General features: G+C 46.1%; 2 protein-coding genes across 3 annotated transcripts in view; one reads left to right on the forward strand and one right to left on the reverse strand.

The window, feature by feature from the left end:
* Positions 1–11: 11 nt before the first annotated feature.
* Positions 12–3,841, reverse strand: FRG1 (FSHD region gene 1). Its single transcript, XM_084602033.1, has 7 exons — positions 3,595–3,841; positions 3,416–3,498; positions 3,209–3,334; positions 1,984–2,153; positions 1,806–1,910; positions 1,166–1,257; positions 12–258 (listed from the first exon to the last, which is right to left on the reverse strand). Exons 1-7 carry the CDS (start codon positions 3,651–3,653, stop codon positions 111–113), a joined length of 783 nt encoding a protein of 260 aa, XP_084458159.1. The 5' UTR covers positions 3,654–3,841; the 3' UTR covers positions 12–110.
* A 273-nt stretch (positions 3,842–4,114) lies between these two features.
* Positions 4,115–20,188, forward strand: part of LOC146191522 (phospholipid-transporting ATPase VA-like) — a 135,632-nt gene continuing 119,558 nt past the window's right edge. Inside the window, exons 1-2 of one of the 2 annotated variants that reach the window (XM_084602034.1) lie at positions 4,115–4,637; positions 18,860–19,382. In XM_084602034.1, coding sequence (XP_084458160.1) covers positions 18,877–19,382 — 506 coding nt within the window. In that variant the 5' untranslated portion in view covers positions 4,115–4,637; positions 18,860–18,876. Of the gene's footprint in view, positions 4,638–13,495; positions 13,630–18,859; positions 19,383–20,188 lie in introns of those variants that run through there. The other variant, XM_084602035.1, reaches the window with a different exon arrangement.

Genomic DNA, 20,188 nt, shown 5'->3' on the forward strand with positions numbered 1-20,188 from the left:
GGTGCACTGGCTAGCTTTGTGGTCTTGTTTATTTTTCCCTGTCAGTGGTAAACCACGGCAGTGCAAATACAGCAGACATGCACAACGCACAGAGCATCTATGTTTTCAAGTTATTTACAAAACTTGTCAGATTTCATTTTAGACCTCCTATCCAACAAGGCTTCATGAAGGCTTCCTTCCATCCTGGCCTTCTTCAGGTCCTTTCTGTCTTGCTGGCTGACTCTCAGTTTTCTGTCTTGAAAGCTTTGGAATTTCTTCCTGAAGAAAGCAAAAGATACATTAACAACAAACTAACATTGTTGCACATAGTAAACTTGTGTACAGTAAATGCTTCAAGCCTTCTGCAGTCCGTGAATGCCTTCACACGTTGATTTCTCAAGTTTTGGAGTGCAGCTGAAGTTTTGCGACTGCAAACCCAAGCATCCTGCATTATCGTTAATGTGCTCAATGTGTCATTACACCAGATGAGGGAAGTGCCATTCAAGACTGAATTGCCTTTTGCGTGCTCACAGTTCATTTACCAGCAAGGCGCTAGTCTGCAGTGCTGTTCTTGCCGCCTGCCCTGCATCTATTTTGCCAGGCAACTTGTGAGATTATTACTTCAATGGATATTCTCGGACAACCAATTTGATCTCCTTACGTAAGAGGTCCCACTTCTGACGTACATTACTTGCCATAACTGCAAACCGGAGTGGAAGCTATGTCGCAGCCAAGCATTCTGAAGCAAAGCCTATTTTATAACTGGTTCAGTGGGAACATATTACTGAGCTCCAGTTTATTGCCAAAACTAACAGTGGAATTCTTTAGAGCCTGCAAAATAATTGTACAATTACAATTTTCACTTTGATAACTGTCTACATTTGTGATTTGCTTTGATATTGCAACATTTCACAACCTAAAATGTGACCCATGCTCATATCAAAGCTCTCTTGCAATGCAGACTCTAAGAGAAAATTGGCGTCCAATTAATGAAAAAAATATACCACTAATCGGACAGCAGCTGGGTAGCTTTTAGGTTTGCCTTCGCCATTTTATGTTCAGTATACATAGCGTGCACCAGAGATGAAAATCCAAACAGTTGGGCACTGGCTATATTTCCAGCTTACATGCCCCAAAATCGATATCAAGTTCTGCATTGTCTATGCTGTAGTTAAACTTTACTTACACATAGTTGACTTCACATTCGCCCAAGGATCCTCTTTCTTCTTCAGGAACATCTTTTTCCTTTGAAGTGTCAACCTTTGCCACAGCACGAACCTATTTTGCAAAATGCGTACTCTGAATGTTTGGCTCCTATGGACAGTGCTAATTCATGTGAAGTTATTGTAGAATGAAAAAAAAAAACTTTCATAACTCTGAGCAGTAACAATGTGTCTGCAGATTACCAGCCAGATTACTCAGTCTATCTGATTGCTTACTGCATTCAGCAAAAATCATTTCCTCCTCTTTCAGGCAAAATAAAACATGAAGCTCCAGTCCAGTGTGCATTAAAGATGTAACAAGTCCAACAGATGGCTAGAAATATATATGCAGATTGTTCCGGGGATGCTGCTGCAAAGAGTTGCTATAAGGTGTTTCAGAAATGGTCACAGATACTGTCTCTAATCATCTCTACACACGATCTTGTGTGCCTGACCTTTCTTTACTAAAATGGCTTTGCAAATCGTTCCCTGAATATGAGCAATTAAGATAAATGTAGCTTTGCTGTTAAACAGTTTTGAAACTTATAAAAATCTTACTTGAGTGGAAGTGAATGACAGCACTGCCAGTAAAAGCGAACTGCTCGGGATTACGACCGTGCTTACCTTGATCATTTCATTACTGCCAGCTTTTGGACAATTAGCCTTTATGTCTGTGCCTTCATGCACTGTGAGAAAGCAGTTATTGCTGGCTTGGAGTGCCACTTTTCCCTGTGGGGAGAAAGTGCTAGCATGTTAGTGCATGGTCCCGCCAACAAAACAGCACAGTGTTGGCGGGACTTACGTCTTGGAACACAGGTTCCCACTGTTCAAGTGGTCCAATGGCATCTGATCGCCCAACAACCGCGCCATCTGGATCTACAGAGAGGTATTTCCCATAGCCAGATTTCAAGGCTAGCTTAGTGTCGGAGAGTTTCACAGCTGTAAGGATTTCCTCGGGGAATGGGCCCTCTCCTGAAAAAAAAAAAGGGCAATAGGTCAGTTACAATGACGTTGACAGCTTACTCGGGGCCGTTAGACCCTTCTTCTTAAAACCTGAAAAATTCTTCCTTAGCATCTTTGGAGACTCATCGTGCTAACATGCACACAAGAAGTACTAATGCATGGAATGTACCACGTTTGTGCACTGATTATAAATTACAAATGCTATCTTACAACCTGCCCCATGTTTTAAACACTTATCAAAATACAATAGGATACACAAAAGCCGAGCTGCGCAAATATTTTGTTGAAATATGATTTTATGCTTCTGTTTGTAGATTGCTGAATGTTTGCCCAGTTGACATTTTTCTCTTAAATTAGTGCGCATTTTAACTGTTTTTCTCTTTGTTCCATTTACTTTATGTGTATTTATTTTTTTGTTATTGAATGTGACTACTGTATGTATGACAGATTTGGAGATTTCTTTTACCACTCGTCTGCTGCTGTTTGTATGGGTTTCCTGGACATTGTCAAGCTGCGAAGGCAGCTTTTATCCGGGAAACCCTCCAGTTGAACCTGGAAATAAACTTATTATTGTATTGTATTGTATTGTATTGTATTGTATTAACCAAACCAACCTCTATTATGATTGCGTAAATCGTAAAGTTACTTGTCGACCTGCAATTGCATTTCAGTAAAAAGGTACGAAGCGCTGCTACAATCTCAGCTTGCTAAGCTAGAAAATATAAACCACCAAGAAAAAAGAGGATATAATGTCATCGGGCGCCTAGTGCTATGAGAGACACAGTAGTGCACAGGCACAGATTTTTTTTTAGAAAGCCTGGCGTCATGCGCTGACATCGCGATGCAACTCTCTTCATTCAACATTTAATGTAGCAGATTGTTATAAAGGAAGAACGCTTTGTCAGGTTATGCTGTGGTCTGTGGTAGGGCAACCTGCGGATCGAACCTGCGACCTTGATATCAGCAGGCGAACACCGAACTCACTGCAGCGGATCGGAGTGCAAAGGAACATAATTTCACAAATGCGGTAAAGACAGCAAAATGATGCCCACTGATTTTCTTACCCGGGGGATGAGGCCCGCCAAGTACAAACAAGCCGTCATCTCTGGAGGATACGTAGCAGTGCGGTGAGAATTCAATAGCTATCGGCCCCGTGTACTCATCGAACTCCTTCAGTTCCCACCAGCCTCCTGCGGTAGACGATAAAAGCGCATTGCTATGTTGCGAAGAGAAATGGACAGCGAAATAAAATAAAGTATGCGAAGCATTACCATGGCTGACAGTGTCTTCGCTTTCCAGTCTTTCGTTGCTGCTACTTGAATTCTGTTTTGTCTTGCTCTTGCTCTTATGCTTCCTACAAGAAGTCCAATAAAACTGTTAGCATACCTACTTACACTTTTCCGCAAGATTATGCGAAGTATAAAGACTGATCGCATCTCAACCAACTCACTTTGTCGTGCGACCTTTTAACACAAGTTTCCCGCGACGCACTAAACTGTAATCAGACATGTCTTTCAACGACGGCGTGTTGTCAGCCAAAAATCGTTTCACAGATGTCGACCGCCAATTCAACGTGGTAGCTTCAGATCATTACGATGGGAAAAATGAAATAAGCCGGCGCTTATGCGCTACTAACAGGGATACATGACAGTGACAACAACAGCTGGCTGCAGCCCACTATTTTGCCGTTCCCTTTATTTTGCCGTCGGAATTGATGATGTTGCGTCTGCCGCTGCCACTTGTAACAACATGAGTGGAAAATTCTGCATATGATTGGTGCCTGTACACAATAACAGCATATTAGGCATTTACTGTAGTACTTATTTTAAATAAGATGTCGAAAGCTTTTTTTTTTCATTATAAGCGTAAACACCGTGACCTAAGCTTCGGTGGAAGTTTCTGACGTCAGGTGCTCAGTGACGTCAGCGACGTCGCGTTTACTCGCCCGTTGGCCTCCTATCATTTTCATACGCGCCTTGATTTTTTTACGGCGGTGCCGCGGTGCTTCTGCGTACGGGCACAGCGAGCGCAGCAGCAGCAGCGACAGCAGTGCGGAGTGGCACTCGTGCGCAGCTTTGCGCAGGGTGTCCGTGTGTGTGCCGTACGCCGGAGCCAGCCGGAGTGTTGCTCTTCGGATACTAGAGCGTATCGGCGGGAAAAACGGCGCTGCTGGAGCCTTTCAGCGTCACCAACATCGACCCACGCTGCCGAGGCCACGGATTAACCTGCAAGTGGTGGTCACCTGTGTCACGGAAGCGAGCAACACGATGCACCGCCGTCTTCGTGGTAATAGCAACGGGTGCTGTCCGGGATATTCCCTTACAGTCAAGGCAACAACCGTGTTGTGTTGATTTCGCCTTCAGCATCTTCGCTTCAATGACTGCAACCGCGACTCGTCGAACAGAGGGATGCTCTCGCCGGATAACCTCTCGAAGTCGTCTTGGATATAACAGTTTCGAGTTCACCTAAGCAACTTTGGCTGCGGAGCTTTTGGTAAGTTGGTGATCACTCTTGTCAGTAACCTTTCTAAAGTAGTTTCGATTTAAGAACCGCTTCATACGATTGTCAAGATCTGTTTTGTATCCAGCGGCAATAGGATTCCAGTCTACGATGCAAACGGTGAAGCTGTTTTGTGGGTTGGCTGCCGGAACCGGCTATCCCGCGGGGAGCAGAGAAAGCGAGAGAACTACTCCAAAGTTTTGTTTCTTTCCTTTCCTGCGACCAGCCTGTTGCGCAATATCGGCGCGTCGGCTAAAAACCGCCGCTGTTACTTTCTGGGCCACAACTTCAAGTTTATGTCCGAATTTGGCGCCGCTTCAAACGACCACTCGCACACGCGTCGATCGTGCGTGCGCATCGTTACTGTTTTTTATCTGAAATGCGCTCAAGAATGCTCAGGCGGCAAGAGTTGTCCCGTGGAGCTGCCCGCCGTTTGCTAAAACTACAATTTCCCGCTTTACTTTTTGCGTGACGGCTGAAAGTTGTGTCGCGCTGGTGCTTCTCTGACTCGTCGAATACGACACTGCATGCTTCAGTCACCCGGAGTCTGATTCACGGTGGCTTTTGTCGTTGTCTCAACCTGGGTTTTGTTCTTAGCGTGCGCTCGCCGTCCTTGCATTGCCTTATCAGACGAGAGCGGTGCGTTTTGGTGCTGTTGCGAGAACGCGAGTCCATGCCGGTGCGTTGTCTGCACCCAGCTGGAAACGACAGCAGTGCACAAGGCTAGCTGCGCGCGAGTGCCCATTCTGGGCCGAATGCCGGCGCGCGCGAGCGAGGCTGCAGCTGGAAAGTTTCGCTCCGTTGCGCTGACAGTCGGGCGGGCTTCGGCAGTCGCGTGCTGTTGTAGGCAGTGTTCGGCTATGGCCATTGGACTTTTTTTCCGCTCATTTTCCTTTTATTATATTTTCATGAGCAAATATAAATGTTTCCAAAAGCTATTGAGAAGGGTAGGTCCCGGCGATGGTAACCTTATCTCAGGCGCCAGTTTCCCGAACTAATATGCTCAACAAGTAGATATCCGCAGCGTTGATTCAGAATAGCTTTTATATACATAGCTTTAAAAAAGAGGAGGCTAAGCCCTAGTTACTAAAGAAAGGGAAAGTCCTGTCTTGCCTTTTTGTGCTGGTGAAAACGGAATTTTTGCCTGTTTTCATTGCATTGTTGTTTGCATTGTTTTCCTGTGGCATGAATGTACTTATATCCGGAGTAAAGCTCGGCCCATATTCAGGACCGCCATACAGTCTCTCACCCCGACAGAAATGTAGTGAATCGTTGAGTGTTACGTAAACAAGAAGCTAATAAGGCGAAATTGTAATCTCAAAAATTTTAATAGGTCTTTTAAGTTGGCGATACCAAGGTCGCGAGTTCGATCCGGCCCGGCTGCAGCGGCTACATTTCGCTGGAGGCGAAATACAAACACTTTCGTGTTCTGTGATGGCTTTGTAAGTGTGCTGTGCTGTCAGCGTCCTCAGGAGGGCTACATTAATCCGGAGCAAATTCCAACCTCTGTTTGATATGTCAAACATCGAGCAACTCATTTCGTTTGCTGTTGTAGTTGTTCAGCCGAACATTACAGGGCGCCGTGGGCCACATGACCTCTTGTTACCAGCTTCAGCTTTCTTTCTTTTTCTTTTTTTAATGTTGTATGCTTTATCCTACTATTGTGAGTATTGTCACTGCTCCCGTTCATCGAAACAAGAAAAATTACCAAGCGACACTCACAAATAATGCCAGATGTCTTTTCATTTATTCACTTCGCGTGTTGTGTCGGTAAATGCAACGTAAAAATGCTTCTTTCCGCCACACAGGTTGCTTATTCCGTGCAGCAGTTCATCGCATAACATAGTAATTAGTAGTCTGTTCTCTCTACAAACATACTAGGATGGAATGCGTGCTTGGTTCAGTCAGAATTAGTTTAAAAATGTGCACCTTCTGCAGCCAAATCAAACAGCATAACGCAACAGTGTCTCTGATGCATCTTGCATCCTCTGGATAAACGACCGGTCTAAATTGAAGTTGAAGTGTAGGGCAAAAGAATAATTGCGGTGTATGCTGGCTTTTTATTATTATTATTATTATTATTATTATTATTATTATTATTATTATTATTATTATTATTATTATTATTATTATTATTATTATTATCTTTTTTGCAGCAGACTCGGGGTATTTTAGATTATCTGTGACCGAAGTATCATGTTAAAGAAAATGGATCGTTATATACCACATAACACAGCAAGCAGTGTAGCCGAGGGAAGCATTTTACACGTTGCATTCGGCGATTCAGCACTTGATAAACATTAGGAAGGCTGTACTTATAAGGCGCTTGTACCGAGTACGGTCACTGACACCGTGGGGACGATTATAGTTGCGATTATGAAATGTCTTTATTTGCCCGTGAGCCCTAAATCTTGAATTTGGTACAATCAATTTTGTTGATGTAAGCATTTCGTCATATTCAAAGCTTCATTTCGTCTCTCCCGCCTCTCCTTTACAAGAGGAAATGGAAGATTTCTTTCTTTCCATTTTCCCATCTGTCAACTATATCGGGTGTCTTGCAAGCGGCTTTCACAGAGGCTTCAGACCACGACGCTTCTTGTTTCGCGGTTCCGTGCGTCTTATTGTTGGCGAATTTAAGTGCCAGAGTATTTCCATTGAACTTAAAGATCAAGTTGGCATTTACACGCAAATATGTTGTGCTTTGTTTTCTTGTTCATTTTCTTCTTTAAGGGTGCGGGACCTATGAGTGTTCTTTCTTTTCTCCTTTGCACAGATCTATGTGCAAATATATTTGATAATTACATGACTATACGACGCGTCCAGTACCTTCAAGTTCTAATAAAAATAATTGGGATTTATTTTTTAGCTCTTATGTGCCAATCTGAAGCAGTAAAATACTTTTGCCGAGTTTTTTTTTTTTTTTTTTTCAGCTATGTCTGTACAATTAATTTCATAATGCCACGCAAACTTTTAACCACTGTTTGCACCCATAGCTATTGAGTATTGTAAAGTTAAAAATATAGAAGTGCAAAGCAGGCTACGATTACCTATGGGATCCGACTAGCACTGAACAATTGACGGAATAAAAGAAAGCTACAGCAATAAGCAAAAACTCAGTACTGGAGAAAGAAATAATTAAAAATTTGCGATCAAAGTCGCTAGATGTCCACAAAAAAAAAAAAAAGTCGCTCGACGATGCTTTTGAATTTAGGACAGCGCATGACGCGATCGAATAATGAAAAAAAAAAAAAAAAAATCTTACAAAGTAATGCAATCCTAGAAATTAGCTGACGAACTCAATTTAGCCCTTCCCTTTTCTGTTAAAAAAAAATAATAAATAAAAATAAGGAATAAGTCGGGAAGGAGAGAGGGAAAAAAATATACAGATACGCTAGTCTTTAGTAATGCGAAAGCGGCGGGTGAAACGTTTTCCACTGAGGCTTTACGTATTAAACGTATTTCGGCTGGTTGTATTCGGTGTGTGCGTTTGCGTATTGGACGTAGACTGACGTGCTTCAGGCAGCTCTGTCCTGATGGGGCTGGTGCAGGTGGGTCACCGCTGCTTGCAGCGGGGGCTGGCCTGGCACCGAATTATTATCTGTTGTAGGCCGTCATTGCACACGCCACCGCTGGTGGTGGACGACGGCTGTTGTTGCGGCGCGCGTCTTTCTTTCCCTCTTCTTTTCTTTCTTCTCTATTTTCTCTTCTGTCTGCACGAGGCAGCGGAGGTGGCTCAGCTACAGAGCCAGTAGCAGGCCCGTGCATTTTCTTTTCTTTCTTCCTACAGCCACAACAACAACTGGCGGCTTCTGGGAACGGTGCAATCGCTGGAACTTCGGTTTGGAGGCGTACAGTTAGAGGTGCTACATAAGTCGTTGGTTCGAATCCCGGTCGTAAGTTAGCCTCCAGCTTGCATGTTAAATGCAAGGAGAAAGCATGTGACACCACCCGGAACTCTTTATAACGAACGGTTGTATCACAGTTTTGATACAGTATCTAGATGAGTAGGTGTGCTGACCGGTGAGGCTCACGCGCGTATTTTTGAAGCGAGAGCTACAATACGCGCGTCGCGCCGTTTTGGCGGTAGCCGCACTGTGAGCTTGAGCCGTTGCCTAGCAACTGCCTCAGCAGAGTGACGTCACAGTGCGCAGTTGTCGCGCGCCTCGTCGCCACTCTGAAGGCCAAGATGCAGAGCAGCTTAGACGCCCCAATAAATATAAGAACGCCTTGCCAAGCGGAGACAAGATGCAGAGCGCAATAATAATAAGAAGAAATTGGTTCACAGGAAAGGAAAGGCGCAGTATCTATCACACTTGCTCTGTGGACACCTGACCCGCGCTGTAATGGAAGGAAGGTGGACATAACCGCCGAAATGGGGCCTATGGAAGAGTTCGGTCAATGGGAATCAACAGAAGAGGATCCGACTCTCATTGCTAAACATAATAACCGGAACAAGCCACTGCCATTATTATTATTATTATTATTATTATTATTATTATTATTATTATTATTATTATTATTATTATTATTATTATTATTATTATTATTATTATTATCATGACGCGACGGTAGCGCCACCAGTGAAAGCCCGGCGCGCGAACGTTGCCGGCCGCCGTCACCAGACACGACTGAAAGCGACTCGATGCATTCTTTTCAAGCGCAAATGATTTTATTGCGAACAAACTGTATTTCGGAAATTAGAAAGAGACTTGAAAATGTTACAGCGGCAGAAGAACGGAGTTCAAAACATTTTGTTACCTTCAGCTCGTTGCTTTTTTTTTTTTTTTTTTTTGCGTTCTCTATTTTTCACGTCAGCAACTGCAAATGCCGCGGCCATTACTTCCTCGTTCCTGATATTTTTTTTTAATGTCCCGCGCCATCAGTAGACAATGTCATAATATATTAAAACAGAGCTCTACTTTGATCGCGAATATAAAATGTGATTGAACGTTCAAGCTTGTTTTGTAAAACGATGCCTTGCTGAAAGTGCAGCAAACATCACGCATACAATAATGTTATTGAGATAAAGTCGCATACATACAAGAAAACGCGCCGATGCGTCGTTCGAAGCGCGCGTTTCAACGTGGGATTTTTTTTTCTTTTTTTTTTTTTCGCGCGTTTTCACATCTTTTATCAGCCCTTGCATGGACGGTGGCTCGGAGTTTCGGCGTGCAGTGCTCCGGGAGTATTACGTTTACCAGGCCTCGCATACTGAGTTTGCGTCGTTATCGAAAGTGTCGTTATATCCACGACCTCGAGTCATCTGATTGGTGGAAACGCCGGAACATGATGTCACCTCTTCCGGTTCCGCAGCGGCAACACCCGGTTCCAGCGTTTCGACCAATCAGATGACTTGAGGTTACGTGAGAGCGATACTTCGATAACTACGCAAACTCTGAATACGGGCTACGGCCGATACTCTGTCCATTTTTTTTTTTTTTTTTTTTTTTTTGCAATTCAGAAACACACAAGCAGCGGAATCTCTAAGTCATGCCTCTAGTAATGTGGGCCAACCGCAAATCAACACCATCAACTGGACATGGAGGACATTTCGGGGGTGGCAGTTCCTGGCCCTACTACGGAGCTGGGACGGTAGGTCGACGCCTTTTGCGGCGGGGGCTGGCCAGCCACCGAAATTTATCTGTTTTAGGCCGTCATTGCACCCGCCACTGCTTCGGTGGTAGACGACGGCTGCTGTTGTGGCGCGCGTCTTTCTCTCCCTCTTCTTTTTACTTTCTTCTCTATTTTCTCATCTGTCTGCACGAGGCAGCGGAGGTGGCTCAGCTACAGAGCCGGTAGCAGGCCCGTGCATTTTCTTTTTCCTTTTTCCTACGGCCACAACAACAACATTTCGGTACCACGTTCACTTGAACCTGAGACTATTGCCTCGTCCAGCATTGCCTCATGCAGGTCGCGGCTGTCTTTTCTGGCAGCCTTGCTTCGGCAGCAACCTTTCAAATTTTTCGTCTTTCCTTTAGCGAGCATCTTCACAGGTAAGCAGGAGCATAGGGCAGGACATAAGCCACGACATATTTTTCTTTAATCGTGGGTGTGACCATGGGGCATTGTCTTCTATTACAGTGTTCTAGAACACCGTACTTCATTGACACGTTTGTAGTTCCGCTCGAGAAACTGTTCGCAAAAAATGGCACTCGCACCCAACGGATTGCGGCTGCACCTCTTGTCAGCACGCTGAAGAGCTTGCAAGCTGCCACCTTCTGAACAGTTCGGCATCCCGCGACGCAGAAAACAGCCAAACGCCAAACTTTCGATCCTTTTCTTGTTGACTTTTAGCGAGATCTCTAGAATGGTGCGAAATAAGTTGTCTTTTTTATGTCTTCATTTCAATCACTCCTCAGAGAAAGTGCGCAGCGACTGCTTCGCTACGGCCTTGCATGCGAACTATAACCGACGGCAAAAGGGTGTCGTCTGTTTGTTGTTTCAATGCCAGACCTCAAAGCGTTAGTTCCAAATTATATATATATATATATATATATATACACATTGTGTGACAAACAAAATTGAGGTTACCAAAACACGTGACGTGAATGCAGCAAGTAGCAGACGATTCGTCGACGAGTGCCGGGCGGAGAACAACAGCGCCAGTTTTGTCGCCATGAGACGTAGGCACACGGAACTACGCTTTGTACCATGCCGCCGTAGTTTTGATATGACAGTCAGGATACAATCGGAGATACATATGTCGCCTGTTCGAATCACTGTGGCGAGCTGCTGTATGCAACGGGAAAACGAACCGTTGCATCATAATGTTGATACGGAAGTGGGGAAGACTGCCGCCACATGGATGTCTGCCAGTGGTGCATATATTTAGACCAGCTACATTTATAGGATTGTCTGCCTCGGTTTCTGATGGGTCTGCGTCACAATATAAGGATGCTGTGGGCTTTTGCGTCATATGGCTGTTCGATTGCGCATATTTTTTAGAATAAACTGCAGTGCAGACGCCACCTTCTTTTTTCGTAATGGGACTACCAACGTTTTTGTCCTTCATTGATATTTTCAATTTGGTGGGTGGTGGTCATAAAGGTCCTCTTCACCAGTTGAAATTGAGTCGAGGGGTCCGAGCTGGCCATGCAGTACCCGAGACTCCTCCTGTTTCTCTCAATATCTGAATTTTCTACTTGTCCAGAGTGCGTGGTAGAGTTTCGAGACCTCTCCGTATTGAGGGGTCTAAGCTAATTGGCTAAGCTTTGAACAACATTTAACGGACATGGAGATGAGCATTTCCTATGCCGACTCCCTACAACGCAAGCCTGACGAGGCGTGCAAGCGAGCTCTAATTGCAGGCATGCATTGCTCACGAAAGCAAAACAAAATGTTTGTCTTTCGGCCATACTTGAGAAATAATTCCTGGTTGCATGCTAGCAAAGAAAGTGAGGTGGAACATTTGAAGCATTTCGAACTCTTGTCTTCTTGGCAAAGTAATTTCTGCTGCTGAAATACTTGACTGAATCTCGGTTCTCTTTAAAAGTACTTCGACTTGTACTTCCATCGAACGGAACGCTACGTGAGCGTTTTCGTTTTTTAAAAGACTGTACATCAGTTCCTTCACGCACCGCCGGGGATCGGGGGGGGGGGGGGGGGGGAGCGCAGTGGTTAGGGCGGTCGACTGTGCCGAAGGATGCGGGATCGAATCCCGGCCTCAGTTCCCGCGTGCTATGCGACGTTAGTGCACGTTAAAGGAACCGCGGTGATCGAAATTTTCGGAGTCCTCCACTACACCGTTTGTCATAGCCTGAGTCGCTTTGGGACGTTAAACCACACTAACGAAACCGTCAGTTCCTTCAGATACACAACTTTTCCAGCATCATTACCATTTGAAACGACTGCCTCGGCCGCATTACTCCAGTTTGTTGTTATCCCGCGCAAAGTAGGGCGATATTGCCACAATGGTTTAACGGCAAAGTTAGCAGAGCTGTCTGATACAGGTACTGAGGGTACACGTCTGAGTCAGTTCCTGCTTTGGACTCGTCCTAGATGTATCGACAGAGCATGTCCACATTCTGTTAATGATAAACGTGAAACGAAATTGTGGAGGCTTGATTATGGCTTATACCTAATAATGGGATCGAAAGCTGTGATAGTAGCCGCGATAGGCCTTGTAACTTCACCTTTTCAATGCACCTCTTATTATAAAAGGAAGAAACGAGCAGAAAGTTAAAGTTATGCTTATTTAACAATACACACAACCATTAGAAAAAGAAAGTAAATGAGCATTGATCTAGAAAACCGGGGGGGGGGGGGGGGGGGGGGTCGGTTTTGCTTAGCCGTAGGTATACATACGTCGCTAATTTGATCTTCTCACCGTTGGCATATTTAGCTTCTAATTTGATCTTCTCACCGTTGGCATATTTAGTTTGTCACTTTTTTCGCGACGGCGGCGAACCCGGAAACACATCCCTTGTACAGTAGAAAGAAAATAGGTTGCACCCCGCAGACAAAGGGAGAATAGAGGGAAAGAAGAGGTACTACGGGGAAGTGGGAGTGAAGGTTGCCATTGAATAAAAAAAAAAAAAATCCGCGATAAGAGACGTTCGGGATAGGTAAACTCTTTCTGGGTTGGGTCAGCCGGGAAAGAACGAACAAAGTTAAACCAAAACAAGACGCCGAATTATAGAAATGTGTTGTAATGCAGTAGTGATGAGTCAAGGGGGAATTGTTGCTGAAGATAAGCGAAAGAAAAGAGTGGACTGTTATCTGGTTGGGGCAAGCAAGCTACATGTTGCGCCGGGCGGTGGCGCATCATGTTAGCTCCTTATCAGTGTAGATCATAGAACGAGGGGTTTGGCCCGCCTTTAATTCAATCGTTGCCTTTCGGGCGCGCCAGTTCAGCTTCGAATGCCGAGTCCGGCGGTATGCTGTGGCTAATGATTACTCTCAAGTGAACAGGTACAGGCGGATGAGTAGCAGCCAGGCGAGTTTCCACCAGACCGCGGTAGACGAGACTACGCTACGCCGACTGCTGGTAAACGTGGTCACTATTCTTCTTGTCTCTTGCAACTTTACGGTTTCTCAATTTACATCATTTCCATAGTGCAGAAATTGCGGTCGTAGTTCCCCGACCGTCTCTCCAAACAAGCTGAAATCTTTTTCTTCTTGCTGTTAAAACGATTCACCATTGTCTGGCATCTTTATAACGCAAAGGTCTTTTTCCAAGCACATCTCACAATATCCTAATTTACTAGTGCTGGCTGTTTTGCCATCGTCATAGAACGCGTTTAGTTCTTGCTACCTACAGAGATTATAATGCGTGTCATATTAATCATCTTTCAACTTCACATGCTGCCAGCTGAGCAGCGACGCCAGCAGGAGCAGCACTTCCGACGACTGAGCCCTTTGCATATGTAAATACTCAAAGAAGCGTCGCAATTGATGTGCAGTTGTCATTGCATATTTTAGTGGTTAGCGATGGGTTTGTTGTGCTCGAGCGTATTTTTCATGTTGCTAGCGCAACGCCGCGTTCTTCCTTGCACTTTTGCGTTGCATGCTCTTCTTCAGTCGCAGATAGGATATTGCACCACAAGATAGGACGAGCTGCGGCGGTTGTTGTTGCTTGTAAAGAACGCAAACGCTCGCGGGGAAGAATGCGCAACGGGCGATGCGATAAGCGCACGTGGTAGCATTTGCACTTCGATCGCCTCATAGCTTCAAGGTATTCGTAAAAAAAAAAAAAAAAAGACAAATACGAAAAAGAACGCACGTGCCCCACATACATAGAAAAGTTGTAATGTATATTGTGTATTGTTTTATGCTCGCTGGCATACTCCGGCATGGTCATTTCAATTGAGCTTCATCGGTCGGTCCGGTTCGAGTTGCGAAACGGACATACGTACTCGTCAAGTTTGAGTTCGGAACTGGGCGGTCTGTCCTGTGCGTGAGCTTCATACCGGTCCGTCCAGTTTGAGATCCATACTGGTCACGGTCTGTTCGATTTGACCTACATACCGGACGTGGTCTGTCCGCCATGAACTCCATTTTACCGGACCATTGATTTTGATTGTTAAACTTTATTGGAGAAAATTGGGGGTTAGGAAAGAGCAGTGGTCGGCAGTCCTCTGTCCAGGAGTCCGTTGGTTCAGCAGCGGCTCTGGCTCGTGAGCTGAGGCTGCGCGTCTGAGTCGGCTAGAAGGTCCTCCCACTGCTCAGGACTAGGGCTATACAGGGCCGGTAAAAACTCCGGTTTGGCGCGTACGGGATTTTTTTTAATAAAGTAGAGGCTCTGTTATGTGTGTGTTCCTAAAAGCCTTTGTTTAGCCTCAGTTATATCCTTGTCTTTTTTTATATTTGACCGATATTCGCTGGTCTGTTGCTCAGGGTCGTAGACAGAAACAGATTTCATTTAGCAGTTAACTTGCACGCAGGAAAATAAAGCATTCGCTTGGTCACAACATATTCCCCATATGAATCGCGAGCTCAAAGGTTACGTTTACGCCTTCGCATAGCTTTAAGCCGCAGTTGACGTCACTGTGCAGACGACGATCGATCAACTGTTTCTGGCATTCATATATGAGCCCTTCGGGAAAGCAATTGGATTTGTATGTCAAAAGGGCATTGGATTTCCACAGGACTTGCTATTACTGCCTCGGAAGTTGACGTGGTTTCTAGCGCTATCACGGCGTGAAGAGAAGAATTAATTGCACTCGGACGATCGGTGACGATTGTTGTGCGTAGTTCTGCTTTCTTCGAAGTTTATATACGAAGCAGTCTTTCCTGCACTTTCTAGTTTGTTTGCACATTCGTGGGTAGTGCATGATCTGTTCAGACTCGCTAACAGAAGTTTTTAGGTGCACCGCGGAAACCAGTAAGAGGATTCAGTAAAAAAGAAAAAAGCGTCTTTGTGGACCAGTGCGGAACCGAACCTTTGAGCTGCTTCGGGAGCAACATCTACCTCCTGGTGGGTCGAGTTGACCTTGATGTTTGCTGATATATTCAAATGTCACGCTTTTCTGGGCCAGAGCTGATGCATGCTTCTCGAAGAAACCAGTCAGAAGGACCGATGACTAGTGAACGAATATGCAAGACAAACTTGGGCTTTTCTATAGCTTCTATATCGAATACGATTCAAGAAAAAAAAGAGAGAGAGAGAGAAACGGTCTCAGCGCCTGAAAGGACGCCCGTGCAGGCAATGGCGTGGACCGATCCCTTGTGAATAGTCCCCTTAGACCTGCTAGCCGAACAATGCAAGGTGTCGCAGGTGAAAAAATGATTCACCGACAACTCCGCCTTGTGATTTAGCTTTTTTTTTTAAAGAGAAAGTGAAAGTTTATTAGCTTGAACATATTTACAAAGGGCATAAAAATACAGTCGAGGATCCCATAGTCAGAAGACTGCACCGGGACCCTCGATAGATCACTACAACAAAATAAATAATAACAGCGAAGATAGAGAAAGGTTATAATATACAAAACATGACAAATCAGTATTTTTACACAAAAACAAAGGTACTAACACAGGTATTAGACATAAAAAATATAAAACATCAGCAATTCAACAAATATTCCTTCAAGTTATTCTTAGATGTGGACAAGGACATATAAGTTTTCAGTTAACAGCGCAGAAACAAAAATATGATGGTGATTGTGGTTTTTTTTATGGCATCGGGCCATCTGCGGACAAAGAGCGCCAAGCAAGCTTGTCCGTGGAAAGACGAGGGTGGTGGTAGAAGGACGCGAACGATTTCTTTGTGCCGCTTTTAGAGGGAGCGGAACCCGACACTTTGCTTTGTGACAGGACACCAGTGTCTGCCTACCCTGCTCCTTATAGCGCAGCAGAAGCGGCATATTTCGAGACTATATATAGTTGTGCATGTCGGACGGAAATATTCTTCGTGGCAGTGCGTTTTTGGTAGTGGTTTTTGAGACCGCTGAAAACAAACACACACACACACATGCACCCAATGTCGGTTTTTAGGGAGTATTGGCCCGACGCAAATCGCCGGTAGGTTTAGTACCCTGCATGAGCCAGGGGTCGAGGTATATGCGAGCTCAGAGCGAAGCATGGTCTCGTGTAACGTTTGATTACCCGTTACCGCGACCATGATATATATAATCTCGCGCTCAGTGGAAACCGACAAACGCGTGCGCTGTAGCGTACCTTTGATCCTTCTGTCTCCACAGCAGGAGCCTATGATTTGCGAGAATTTCGGTGAGATGTTTTCTTTCTGGAACGTGGATACGAATCGCATACGTTCCTTCTATTTCGCAAAAGAAAAGGAAGGGGGGGGGGGGGGGGGTGACGAGGAACTGGTTTTCCTGAACAATAGAATTAGTCGCTTCTTCCGCTGAAAAATAAACGCCAAGGTCAACAAGCTGTCAACCCTAATATTTTTTGAAAATTTCAACTTCACCCTCTTCTTTGCTTTGCATAGCCGCCCTTGTGGCGCTCATGCGTACTTGTAGCGAAATCAAGGCACGAGCCTCCCAGTTCACGTCGAAGATGGCTGCAAGAAAGAGTTTATATATTTACTTCTAATGTATTTAAATGCTGCTCAGCTGCTCAGGCGCGATTGTCGGTGTCTAATTGATTCGTATAATTGTACGGCCCACCGTACGATGCCAACGGAATACCTTGCAGATATTGAGGTTGTTGCTATATCTCGTGGCGGAGATAGCCTTGCGATATTACTCCCGGTAATTGCTCCGTTCCGCGAAAAAAGCCTAGTGTTCATCTCTCTACTTCCCCGGTATCTCGTTATAACGAAACGGTTTCATAATCGGAAGCAAGGCTGCGGCTACAATGCAGGGCGCAAAGTCATAGAGGCGCTCCTGACTGCTCTTGGAACAGAGCGCTGCCAAGGAACGACGTCTGACCGCAACCCCCAGGATTCCGAAACAATGCTATCGCGTAAGTGCAGCCGTGAGGAAGTTCGAATCAACTGGGACACGAGCACCGCGTTCTCCGAACGCATTGGCTGCTCCGAGATCTCGCTTTCGTATCCTTGCCTGAGGCGCAGCACTGCTATAGAACACGGGGTGGAAAAGGAAAAGCGAGGATAAGAAGGTACCACTGTGCTACAAAACAAGGCGAGTTCGTTTTCAGTGCGGCTGTGTGCCGTTCCACTTGCAGCGGACCGGTTGAGAGGTGGGTATGGAGAGGGGAAAGGGGATCATCAACATGCTCGTGTTACCATAGTGTTGCGGTCTACAGGCTTGCATGCCGCGGTGGGTTAGACCGTCGGTGTGATCGTACGCGAAGCAAGGCCTTGACCGCTCGCTGCGATGCACGTGCCATCGGGCAGGCGGCGGCGGCAGCACCACCTCGGTCATCTCATTTGCGTTAGCCAACGGAAATTAGACGCCAGACCTTCGTGGCGCGGCAGGAGGAACGCGCCAGGCTTCTTTCCGGCGCCACGGGTGCCTGCCCTGCCTCGCCGGGAAGGAAGGCTCGCAGGAAGCGACTGCTGGGACAGCGGCGTGCTGTGGAGCTTTTATGCTGCGGTATAGCGCTGTGCCACTTTTTTTTTTTTTCCTCTCCCGTCAACTCACCGGCTTGCGGACAGCTGCAGGCCGTCCCAGCCGCTCACTGGCCTCCGCGTGAAAAAAAAGAAAAAAAAAAAAAAAGGAAAGGAAAGTTGAGAGCTGTGAATAGGTTTCTGGATTCGCAGTGAAGATGGTGGAAGAACTCTTGCTTGTTCCGAAACGTCGGGTATTAACTAAAGGTGGTTGGCCAATAGCCAAGCAATAGCCACCGTCGGCCTGTTGTCACGACGTCGCGGTCAACCACCTTGCGACTGCCAGCCGTGGCTGATGCAAGGCAGTTGACCGCAAGATTATAACACAATGTTTACGCCGGTTGTTGGATGACCTCCTTTCGTGGGCTTTCGATGCTTAGCTCTGGAGTATAGTCTCCAACTATCGAACTCTCTTAAAATTCCCATTATTTGGTTTTGGTGGTGGTAGTGGTTGATTTATTATTATTATTATTATTATTATTATTATTATTATTATTATTATTATTATTATTATTATTATTATTATTATTATTATTATTATTATTATTATTGATAATCAAAAAGAAGGAAAAGAGTATTGCCGGCCGCGGCAACTGCTATCTAAAAAACTGAAGCACTTGAGCTGCGGCCGGCGAGAAGGAAAAGGGGATAGGGAGAGGATAGCGAGGAGAAGTAGAGAGGGGAGCGATAGGAAGAAAGGACAGGGGGAGCTTTGTACATTATTTACGTTGCTCTATATTTGCAGGGGCTGGCGGCGGCGGCATGGCGGCCGAGGATTCGAGCATGGCCTCGCTGTCGCTGGCCGCCGAGCGCGATGCCCCGCGCAGGCGGCGCCTGGGCCGCTGGCTGCGCGAGCTGCCCTGGCGCTGCTGGAGGCGCGGAGGCGGCAAGAAGGGCGGCGCGGGCGGCCCGGGGGCCGAGCCCAACCGGCGACTGGTGCCCAACCACACGGTGCCCGACGACACTCCGGCGGCGCAGCACCCGAACCGGGGTTTCGCCGACAACGCGGTGCGCACCACCAAGTACACGCTTCTGTCGTTCGTGCCGCGCAACCTGTTCGAACAGTTCCACCGGTTCGCCAACCTCTACTTCCTGGGCATAGTGTTGCTCAACTGGGTGCCGCAGATCAACGCCTTCGGCAAGGAGGTGGCTATGATACCCGTGCTCTTCGTGCTCGGCGTGACCGCCATCAAGGACGCCTTCGAGGACCACCGCCGATACGTGTCCGACAAGCGCGTCAACAACTCCACCTGCCGCGTCTACAACAAGTGAGTGTTCCTCTCTCTCTCTCTTTTATAGCGATATAAATAAAAAGCGCAATGTTTGGCCGCGGTCCTTCTCACGAACATGCGCCTCTGTCAGTTGGCATGACTAGACACTGACTGGTCGGCGGTTTGTGAGCCTTCACGAGACCACATGCCATGACCGAATTTGCAGAAGGCGCCAACTTAGGGAGCACATTTGCGATGGGATCGAATCTGCCGGGAGCCTTACGAGTCCCGAGTCAGACGCTACTCCTATAGGTCATTGTTGGCATGTTCGTATACGGCCTGATTGACGCCGGACTTTATAATACACGTTGGGTGATCTTTCACATAATGTTGAGATTATGACTGTGTCTCAATCATTATGTGCGACCCGAAACAGAACTCAAACCCGAAGTTCTAGCTTACCTAATTCGCATTTGCTCTAACTGCGCAAGTTGTTCGTCCTTATTATTATATATATATATATATTTTTTCTTTGCCGATCCGGCGCGTCGCATTTGTGTCGGGGGCCTGCGAGCTTAATGCGAGGTGTGTGTGCCCATGCTGTGGTCTGGCCAAGAAATAACATACAGCCATGCCTGCCGTAGGAAAAATGGTTCACCTACTCGCCCAACCAGCCGTTCTTCTACAGGAAAAATGAAATGGGTATCAGTTGTAATAAGGCTCTTGGGCCCTGGCTCGGCGCCTTCTATGCTGCACTTGCTGTCGGATGCTGCGCACTTGAAGCGCGACCAAACCAGATGCGTTAAGCACTTGCAACGATTAACGTGTTGCACTTAGTCGCAGCTGGCACTTTCATAGGTAGT

This window comes from Amblyomma maculatum, chromosome 4, assembly GCF_055883805.1.
Source record: "Amblyomma maculatum isolate TAMU_Amacu chromosome 4, ASM5588380v1, whole genome shotgun sequence".
Taxonomy (NCBI): Eukaryota; Metazoa; Arthropoda; class Arachnida; order Ixodida; family Ixodidae; genus Amblyomma; species Amblyomma maculatum.

What these genes read in the sequence shown, in the direction of transcription:
- FRG1 (XM_084602033.1), bottom strand. Translation starts at nt 3,653, where the DNA reads ATGTCTGATTACAGTTTAGTGCGTCGCGGGAAACTTGTGTTAAAAGGT. An exon ending in CGAAGACACTGTCAGCCATG is followed by an intron (nt 3,335 to 3,415) that starts GTAATGCTTCGC and finishes CGTCTACCGCAG; the next exon opens with GAGGCTGGTGGGAACTGAAG. An exon ending in GCAGTAATGAAATGATCAAG is followed by an intron (nt 1,258 to 1,805) that starts GTAAGCACGGTC and finishes TTTGCAAAATAG; the next exon opens with GTTCGTGCTGTGGCAAAGGT.